At 41.7% G+C, this 10,104-nt stretch overlaps 2 protein-coding genes and 1 long non-coding RNA gene across 12 annotated transcripts; 1 reads left to right on the top strand and 2 right to left on the bottom strand.

Annotated features, from left to right (window-relative positions):
* Nucleotides 1–7: 7 nt before the first annotated feature.
* LOC105419529 (uncharacterized) lies at nucleotides 8–4,971 on the bottom strand. Of its 7 annotated transcripts, none has more exons than XM_029826545.1 (9): nucleotides 4,672–4,971; nucleotides 4,559–4,582; nucleotides 4,152–4,448; nucleotides 3,051–3,200; nucleotides 2,865–2,963; nucleotides 1,911–2,009; nucleotides 1,369–1,464; nucleotides 1,170–1,207; nucleotides 8–1,092 (listed from the first exon to the last, which is right to left on the bottom strand). In XM_029826545.1, exons 1-9 carry the CDS (start codon nucleotides 4,703–4,705, stop codon nucleotides 1,003–1,005), a joined length of 927 nt encoding a protein of 308 aa, XP_029682405.1. In that variant the 5' UTR covers nucleotides 4,706–4,971; the 3' UTR covers nucleotides 8–1,002. The 7 variants fall into 7 exon arrangements, with proteins under 7 accessions (XP_029682405.1, XP_029682406.1, XP_011619445.2 ...); XM_029826546.1 differs by having other exon boundaries at nucleotides 1,369–1,458; XM_011621143.2 differs by having other exon boundaries at nucleotides 1,911–2,006.
* A 636-nt stretch (nucleotides 4,972–5,607) lies between these two features.
* On the top strand, nucleotides 5,608–6,718 carry LOC105419530 (uncharacterized). Its single transcript, XR_003885941.1, has 3 exons — nucleotides 5,608–5,767; nucleotides 5,848–6,159; nucleotides 6,234–6,718. It is a non-coding gene; the product is annotated as an uncharacterized lncRNA (long non-coding RNA).
* Nucleotides 5,889–9,914, bottom strand: LOC115246845 (uncharacterized). 4 transcript variants are annotated; one of them, XM_029826552.1, is made up of 7 exons: nucleotides 9,817–9,914; nucleotides 9,703–9,726; nucleotides 9,296–9,592; nucleotides 8,184–8,345; nucleotides 7,638–7,733; nucleotides 7,439–7,476; nucleotides 5,889–7,361 (listed from the first exon to the last, which is right to left on the bottom strand). In XM_029826552.1, exons 1-7 carry the CDS (start codon nucleotides 9,848–9,850, stop codon nucleotides 7,272–7,274), a joined length of 741 nt encoding a protein of 246 aa, XP_029682412.1. In that variant the 5' UTR covers nucleotides 9,851–9,914; the 3' UTR covers nucleotides 5,889–7,271. The 4 variants fall into 4 exon arrangements, with proteins under 4 accessions (XP_029682412.1, XP_029682413.1, XP_029682414.1 ...); XM_029826553.1 differs by having other exon boundaries at nucleotides 7,638–7,727; XM_029826554.1 differs by having other exon boundaries at nucleotides 8,184–8,282.
* Between the last annotated feature and the right edge of the window lie 190 nt (nucleotides 9,915–10,104).

Genomic DNA, 10,104 nt, shown 5'->3' with positions numbered 1-10,104 from the left:
TCACACCTTTGCAGCTGGCTGTGCTTTATTGAGAATAATAATAATATCTGTAGAACTGAAATTTACTTCCATTTTTGCAGAAAACATGAACCATGTGATGATAAAATCCTTGCGGCACTGATGGACTGATGTGTCTTGAATGTGCTAAAGCTAAGATTGAAGTGTAGAGTAAAAGAATGTATGCAGCCTGAGTACAGGTCAGTTCTTAGAGATGAGGGGTCCTTTGTCCAAAGGATGACAACTGGGATACAGTACAGTTTTTTGTGTTTGCTATTAGGGGAAACAATAAAAATGCATTTGTGGAATGTAAACTACAAAGTTGTCACAAGTGAAAGCGATGCACAATGCTCTGTATTTATGATGCAGTTAGTAAAACACGAGTGCTCTCACGTAGCTTTCAGGTTTCCAGCTGTTTCTGGAGCATTCTCACGGTAAGGCTCATAACACATATCTGACTGGCCACAGACAGCCTGACCCCAGTTTCTCCTTTATTTAAAGCTGAAGACCTCAAACAGTATACTGCAAATGTGCATGATAAACACAACTGAATTTATGTCAGTCTTAATTTGTCCAGTATTCTATTCTTAACCACATGTTTAAAACCGCTAATGAAATGAAATAATAAAAGAATATTTTATTTCCTTCATCTGTCCTTGATATTTTCTCATGTATGTGTATAAATTTGTTTATGTGCTACACAGTGAGGACCACAATAAGGATTTCATCTCCACATTGAGGACATTTGTGGAAGTGACTTTAGTTAAGACCAGGGTAACGATGTTGGAATATCTAACAACAATAAAAATGATTCATGTCTTTCTTCTCCTTTTAAGTCCTCACTGTTTTTATTAATATAAAGTAAAAACAAAAGGGAACCAGAACACCGCCCTGAGGAACTCTTTGTAAGGTAGTAGCCTTTCCTTGAAATGCCATCTTTTAAAATTTGATATATATAGATGTATATCTATATATATACTATATATATATTTTATGTCATCTGACTTAATGACGTTCCACTTTACTGTAAACTATGTCCGTCTTGGCAGGTGGAGTCAAATCATCAGTCACGGTGCAGTACATGTGGTATTCATCCTTTAAAAAGAAGAAGAGGAAGCTTTTAATAATCAAACACAGATAAAGCTGTGTCATCAAACCGGTGTCATATTTACCTCGGTTTCATCTTTTTGCCTTTTTCTTCTCTCAGACTCTGAGGAACAGTGAAGCAAATATTTAAGTGACCAAACTGTTAAAGTTTAGTTAAGTTTAACATTATGGATGCATAGTTTAGTATTTATCTATGAAAGCTCTTAAACTCCTGGCATTGTTGGGAAAGCTACCATGGATCTATTAACATTTACATGAGTTTACCAGTTCTCCAGAGCATCAGTCCCAGTAAGATCACTCCGACAATCACTCCAAAACAAGCCACAGCTATGATCAGCGTTAATATCCACATTCCTGTTGCTAGGAGAAACCACACAGCTATGAGTTCTGAGTCTAAATAAACATTAAGGATCTTATTTTTGCTCATCACAACAGTGTTCCATATTGACTCCTGCTTTATGAAGTTTAAACATTAACAATGTTTCCTTTTCCCCCTCAAGATTCAAAGTGTTTGTTGCTGTAGCAAACATGTTTCTGTCTACAGTTAAATGTTTCCTTTGCTCATTACCGTAAATATTGACCATCTGTGCCAACTAAGAATGTGACAGACAGTCAGAGAACCTTAAATGGATGTTTAGGTAGGTGGCCAAAAAGCGAATTAGAATTTGGGAGTGAAAAAGAGACGTGAAACATCAACTGCATGTACAAATTAAAAGTGTCGCAGTCAGTAAACAATGGCATGTGCATGTACAAATACAGCATAAGAACTGTGCTTTTGTTCATATATGTTGATTTTGTCTTCCTACCTTTGTCTTTATTCTTCTCATCACTCCCACCTGATGCTGCTCCACCAGGATTTAAGGTGGAAGTGAAAACACCATCATTGTTGGTGAGAGTCCAGCCTGCTGAATGACGAGGACAAGGTGGGGATGTATTCAGTTGTCTTTGGCTTGAGCTCTTTTATTTTAATCGTCTCAACGTTGCTGCTTGTGTCAGTGTCATCTGACGTGTCAACTGTCTACAAGAAGGCCATGAGCAGACTCTACTTCCTCAGGAGACTCAGGTCCTTCAGTGTTTGCAGCAGGATGCTCCACATGTTCTACCAGTCTGTCATGGCTAGCACCATCTTCTTTGCTGCAGTGTGCTGGGGTGCAGGCATTAAAGCAAAGGATGCCAACAAACTCAACAAACTAAAAAGGCAGGGTCTGTTGTGGGCTGTAGACTTGATAACTTGGACGAGGTGGTGAGGGACAGGATGGTGTTGAAACTGCGGACAATCATGGACAGTCCCTCCCACCCCCTCCATAACACAGTGGACAAACTGAGGAGCAGCTTCAGCAGCAGACTCCTGCAGCCTCGCTGCTCTAAGGAACGCTACAGGAAGTCATTCCTGCCGTCCGCTATCAGACTGTATAACTCATCCTAACCCAGCCAATAACAATAATTGTGTAATGTTTATGTTGTAATTTTATTCATTTCTATTTTATTCTATATTTATGTATATATGCTTATAATGCTTATAATATGTATATATTATATTATGTATATATTATATATATATATATATATATATATATATATATATATATATATATATATTATATTATAATATATGCTGTATATATGCTTATAACGTTCTAATCTTATCTGTATTTATTTATTTTGTTTCTATACTTTGTATAGGGTGCTACAACAATTCAATTTCCTCACGGGGATGAATAAAGTACATCTTAATCTTAATCTTAATCTTGATTTCTTACCTGTGGGCCAACGACTGCTTGGACCAGAAGAGCTTGAACTTTTCCCTTGTGTTTGGATCTGCTTTGGCTGGGATTCTGTCGGAGGACCTGTTAGAAAAACTGTTCCATAATCATCCATAATGAAAAAAGTTGGAACTTTAATTGTGTGAAATATATCAATTCCAGACTTAGAATATATTTTGTTACATGGTGTAGGAGGTGTTAAAGATGCTGCGCCATCAGGTTTTGAGGTGGAAGTGAAAACACCATCATTGTTGGTGAGAGTCCAGCTTGGAGAATGACGAGGATAAGGTGGGGGGGTGAAAGCTGAGGGTGTTGATTTACTCCTCATCACATCTGTAATAACAGTAAATAGATGTTATTCTCTTATTGTGATACTGACACAACTACTGATGTGTGTTTTACTGCTGACGTTCTAAAGAAATATAACCAAAACAATCATTGATCAGGCAAATCAGACAGAAATGGTTAAAAGAGATCAAGGAACAGCAACAAATTGAGGCAGTGGCTGGAAAAGGCCGGACTGATAGACAGCACAGAGGCACTACTCATGGTCCTACAAGAACAGGCCCTGAGCACCAGAGCAATAGAGGCCAGGGTCCACCATACCAGACAAGACCCCAGGTGTAGTCTGCGTGGAGATGCCACTGAGACGGCCCAGCACATCACAGCAGGGTGCAAGATGCTAGTAGGCAAGACATACATGGAGCAGCATAAGCAGGTGGCTGGCATAGTGGACAGGAACATCTGCACTGAGTATGGACTGGAGGTCCCAGGGAACAGGTGGGAGACACCCCCGAAAGTGCTGGAGAACAAGCAGGCCAAGACCCTGTGGGACTTCCAGATCCAGACTGACAAGATGGTGGTGGCCAACCAGCCTGACATAGTGGTGGTGGGTAAACACCAGGAGACAGTGGTGGTGATAGATGTAGCAATCCCAAGTGATAGCAGCATCAGGAAGAAGGAACACAAGAAGCTGGAGAAGTACCAAGGGCTGAAGGAGGAGATGGAGAGAATGTGGGGCATGAAGGCAACAGTGGTCTCAGTAGTGATTGGGACACTAGGGGCAGTAACACCCAAGCTGAGTAGATGCTCCAACAGATACCAGGAGCCACATCAGAGATCTCTGTCCAGAAGAGCACAGTTCTAGGAACAGCTAAGATCCTGTGCAGAACCCTCAGACTCCTGTAGAAGACCAATGTCTGAAGGAGGCACCACCCAGGAGGGCGAGGAAGAGATTTAAAAAAATATATATGTCCATATTTAAGGCTAAACCCAGTGACTTACTCTGTATGGTGATGAAGGAGGTGCCGCTGTGTGGAGATGGAGACTTTATGTCTCCATACTTGACGGTATAGTAGCATCGTACCTGCACCACAGCAGGCGCGCTCTGATTTGAGTGAATTAGCAGCTCAGTTGCTGTCAGAGTTTTCATACATGAGAATGAAACGCTGTTTTTTGTCTCCACACTGTAGACAAAACACTGATGCACAGTCTGGCCTGATGGAGTCCGACAGTGCAGTGTGACAGAATCTGTCTCTGTGATCAGATGTTCAGTTATCACCAGCTCAGGAGGAAGAAGAGCTGAAAATATGGATAAATACAGATAGAGAGCAACACTGACTTAAACATGTAAGCAACAGATGATTCCAAACATTTCTATAGTAATAAAATGCATGAACGTTCAGACCGACCTAGTGTAGGACTGTAGAGGAGATCTGTTGAGAATATTTGTTCCATTAAAAAAATGGACAAAAAGCTGTAAATAAAAAGCCATCATGGTAAAATCAAATTTAGTTTAACTTACAGAGGAGGACGGCAGACAGCGAGCGTCCAGACATGACTGAGACTGTTCAAAATCGTCCAGGACTCTGATCGACTGATCAGAGCATGAAACTGTGATCTTGTGGGTGTTTAGCAGAAAAAACCACAACCGGAACTACAGGCTCTTAATAGAGGGACACAGTGAACAATCAAGAGAGACTGTTTGACTTCAGTTTTACATCTGATCTGCTTTTTATTTTAACTGCTATCAAAGCAAAGTGATGTTTCCATGTGGGACCAGAGGAAAATTAAAATTAAGACACACAACCCATGTGCAGCTCTCTTTATTTTACTTTATTTTAAACATATTGAAATTTTTAAGTGATATGGTAGACAAGCACTGTAAAAAAAAAAAATCTTTCTTATTAACAACACATACATTTTGCTATAAAGTTCAGTTCAATGCATAGAGGATAACTGGGGGTTATTTCAGTCACAGTCGTACTTCCTGTAACTGATCACCGAGTCTTTCAGGTCAGAACGACCTATAGGTTCTCATCCGCCTGTTTCAGGAAGAAGTAACGAAAGCATGTGTGAACGTTTGACAAACACCAGCTTCAATATTCAAACCAGGTGACCAACGTGTGAAGGGCTGAAATCAAACAAGCTTCTTCACTTTGGTGGAACAATTTCTGAACAAAACCTCAAATGATCATGCTCGTTGGCTCAGTGTAATGATAAGAAGATTTTTTTTTAAAGCCTCAAATGTCATGAAAACTCAATCATATAAAATATGCATGCTCGAGATGCTTTCCCACAGCTCTCTTGTTCACCTGCATCTTTTGCATGCTGCCAAAACATGATTGCGCTGCAGCAACAGCGCTGGAAACCTGTGCAGCTAAACAAAACAGATGCATCGCGAAGGATAAATCCCAATAGGATGCACCTGTCCTGATCACCTGCGCTCATCTCGAGCCGGAAGCCACCGCATAAAGACGGGCGCGCCGGACGTGGCGGCCTCGTCGCTTCTCCCGGTATCTGAGCCGTAACGATGCCGCCTAAAAAGCCCGCAGCCGACGCTGCTGCTGCCCCCCCGCAGTCCTCCTCCGACGCTCCGGCAAAAGAGAAAAAGAAATCAGGTTGGCGAATGGACGAAGCGTTTAACCTGCAATGATCTATAATGGGCCAATTGTTAGTGTGCGTTTTATTGTGTGTTTAGGCGCTCTGACCGTGCGAAAGAGCGCGGCTCATCCGTCCACAGCGATCATGGTGAAAGAAGCCCTGAAAGCGTTGGACTCCCGCAAAGGAGTTTCTTCCCAGGCCATGCAGAACTACATCAAGCAAAAATACCCCTCGGTCGACGTGGTGAGGTTGAAACACTTGGTTCGCAGAGCTCTGAAAAAAGGAATCGAGTCTGGCGCTTTGGTGCGCCCTGCCAACTCAAACGTCTCCACGGGCGCAACGGGGAAGTTCAGGGTAACATGTCAGAACTGGAGAGTTTCGGAGGTCATGGTGATGTTAGACTGAAATGGTGAGACATGTCCGTCCGTTTGTCCGTCCATCCATCTTCTTTTATTACTGACAGAAATATTGTGCGTTCTCCAGGAAAATGCGATGGAGTGTGGCTCAGCGACGCGCCTCTCCACTGCTTTAACAACAGCTCTGCTTCCTCTGATCGCTGCCGGCATCAGCAGGTGACCTCTAACACCAAAGTGGACGTCAGTACGGACTCAATCAAGACAAAGATGCTCCTTAACCCATAGAGAACATGGCCAATCAGAAATTAAAGTACTCACACCTTTTATTCAGAAAAATAATATCTGTAGTACTGAAATGTACTTCCATTTTTGCAGAAAACATGAACCATGTGACGATAAAATCCTTGCGGCACTGATGGACTGATGTGTCCTGAATGTGCTAAAGCTAAGATTGAAGTGTAGAGTAAAAGAATGTATGCAGCCTGAGTACAGGTCAGTTCTTAGAGATGAGGGGTCCTTTGTCCAAAGGATGACAACTGGGATACAGTACAGTTTTGTGTGTTTGCTATTAGGGGAAACAATAAAAATGCATTTGTGGAATGTAAACTACAAAGTTGTCACAAGTGAAAGCGATGCACAATGCTCTGTATTTATGATGCAGTTAGTAAAACACGAGTGCTCTCACGTAGCTTTCAGGTTTCCAGCTGTTTCTGGAGCATTCTCACGGTAAGGCTCATAATACATATCTGACTGGCCACAGACAGCCTGACCCCAGTATCTCCTTTATTTAAAGCTGAAGACCTCAAACAGTATACTGCAAATGTGCATGATAAACACAACTGAATTTACATCAGTCATAATTTGTCCAGTATTCTATTCTTAACCACATGTTTAAAACCGCTAATGAAATGAAATAATAAAAGAATATTTTATTTCCTTCATCTGTCCTTGATATTTTCTCATGTATGTGTATAAATTTGTTTATGTGCTACACAGTGAGGACCACAATAAGGATTTCATCTCCACATTGAGGACATTTGTGGAAGTGACTTTAGTTAAGACCAGGGTAACGATGTTGGAATATCTAACAACAATAAAAATTATTCATGTCAAATTTGATATATAGATGTATATCAGTTATCTAATAGGTTTTATGTCATCTGACTTAATGACGTTCCACTTTCCTGTAAACTATGTCCGTCTTGACTGGTGGAGTCAAATCATCAGTCATGGTGCAGTACATGTGGTATTCAACCTTTAAAAAGAAGAAGAGGAAGCTTTTAATAATCAAACACAGATAAAGCTGTGTCATCAAACCGGTGTCATATTTACCTCGGTTTCATCTTTTTGCCTTTTTCTTCTCTCAGAATCTGAGGAACAGTGAAGCAAATATTTAAGTGACCAAACTGTTAAAGTTTAGTTAAGTTTAACATTATGGATGCATCGTTTAGTATTTATCTATGAAAGCTCTTGAACTCCTGGCATTGTTGGGAAAGCTACCATGGATCTATTAACATTTACATGAGTTTACCAGTTCTCCAGAGCATCAGTCCCAGTGAGATCACTCCGACAATCACTCCAAAACAAGCCACAGCTATGATCAGCGTCAATATCCACATTCCTGTTGCTAGGAGAAACCACACAGCTATGAGTTCTGAGTCTAAATAAACATTAAGGATCTTATTTTTGCTCATCACAACAGTGTTCCATATTGACTCCTGCTTTATGAAGTTTAACTAAACATTAACAAGGTTTCCTTTTCCCCCTCAAGATTCAAAGTGTTTGTTGCTGTAGCAAACATGTTTCTGTCTACAGTTAAATGTTTCCTTTGCTCATTACCGTAAATATTGACCGTCTGTGCCAACTAAGAATGTGACAGACAGTCAGGGAACCTTAAATGGATGTTTAGGTAGGTGGCCAAAAAGCGCATTAGAATTTGGGAGTGAAAAAGAGACGTGAAACATCAACTGCATGTACAAATTAAAAGTGTCGCAGTCAGTAAACAATGGCATGTGCATGTACAAATACAGCATAAGAACTGTGCTTTTGTTCATATATGTTGATTTTGTCTTCCTACCTTTGTCTTTATTCTTCTCATCACTCCCACCTGATGCTGCTCCACCAGGATTTAAGGTGGAAGTGAAAACACCATCATTGTTGGTGAGAGTCCAGCCTGCTGAATGACAAGGACAAGGTGGGGGGGTGAATGCTGAGGGTGTTGATTTACTCCTCATCACATCTGTAATAACAGTAAATAGATGTTATTCTCTTATTGTGATACTGACACAACAACTGATGTGTGTTTTACTCCTGACGTTCTAAAGAAATATAACCAAAACAATCATTGATCAGGCAAATAAGACAGAAATGGTTAAAAGAGATCAAGGAACAGCAACAAATTGAGAAGTGGCTGGAAAAGGCCGGACTGATAGACAGCACAGAGGCACTACTCATGGCCCCACAAGAACAGGCCCTGAGCACCAGAGCAATAGAGGCCAGGGTCCACCATACCAGACAAGACCCCAGGTGTAGTCTGTGTGGAGATGCCACTGAGACGGCCCAGCACATCACAGCAGGGTGCAAGATGCTAGCAGGCAAGGCATACATGGAGCAGCATAAGCAGGTGGCTGGCATAGTGGACAGGAACATCTGCACTGAGTATGGACTGGAGGTCCCAGGGACCAGGTGGGAGACACCCCCGAAAGTGCTGGAGAACAAGCAGGCCAAGACCCTGTGGGACTTCCAGATCCAGACTGGCAAGATGGTGGTGGCCAACCAGCCTGACATAGTGGTGGTGGGTAAACACCAGGAGACAGTGGTGGTGATAGATGTAGCAATCCTGAGTGATAGCAACATCAGGAAGAAGGAACACAAGAAGCTGGAGAAGTACCAAGGGCTGAAGGAGGAGATAGAGAGAATGTGGGGCATGAAGGCAACAATGGTCTCAGTAGTGATTGGGACACTAGGGGCAGTAACACCCAAGCTGAGTAGATGCTCCAACAGATACCAGGAACCACATCAGAGATCTCTGTCCAGAAGAGCACAGTTCTAGGAACAGCTAAGATCCTGTGCAGAACCCTCAGACTCCCGTAGAAGACCAACGTCTGAAGGAGGCACCACCCAGGAGGGCGAGGAAGAGATTTAAAAAAATATATATGTCCATATTTAAGGCTAAACCCAGTGACTTACTCTGTATGGTGATGAAGGAGATGCCGCTGTGTGGAGATGGAGACTTTATGTCTCCATACTTGACGGTATAGAAGCATCGTACCTGCACCACAGCAGGCGCGCTCTGATTTGAGTGAATTAGCAGCTCAGTTGCTGTCAGAGTTTTCATACATGAGAATGAAACGCTGTTTTTTGTCTCCACACTGTAGACAAAACACTGATGCACAGTCTGGCCTGATGGAGTCCGACAGTGCAGTGTGACAGAATCTGTCTCTGTGATCAGATGTTCAGTTATCACCAGTTCAGGAGGAAGAAGAGCTGAAAATATGGATAAATACAGATAGAGAGCAACACTGACTTAAACATGTAAGCAACAGATGATTCCAAACATTTCTATAGTAATAAAATGCATGAACGTTCAGACCGACCTAGTGTAGGACTGTAGAGGAGATCTGTTGAGAATATTTGTTCCATTAAAAAACATGGACAAAAAGCTGTAAATAAAAAGCCATCATGGTAAAATCAAATTTAGTTTAACTTACAGAGGAGGACGGCAGACAGCGAGCGTCCAGACATGACTGAGACTGTTCAAAATCGTCCAGGACTCTGATCGACTGATCAGAGCATGAAACTGTGATCTTGTAGGTGTTTAGCGGAAAAAACCACAACCGGAACTACAGGCTCTTAATAGAGGGACACAGTGAACAATCAAGAGAGACTGTTTGACTTCAGTTTTACATCTGATCTGCTTTTTATTTTAACTGCTATCAAAGTAAAGTGACGTTTCCATGAGGGACCAGAGGAAAATTAAAACTAAGACACACAACCCA

The sequence above is a fragment of the Takifugu rubripes genome, chromosome 19, assembly GCF_901000725.2.
Source record: "Takifugu rubripes chromosome 19, fTakRub1.2, whole genome shotgun sequence".
Taxonomy (NCBI): Eukaryota; Metazoa; Chordata; class Actinopteri; order Tetraodontiformes; family Tetraodontidae; genus Takifugu; species Takifugu rubripes.
This window is presented reverse-complemented; position numbering and strand designations above follow the sequence as displayed.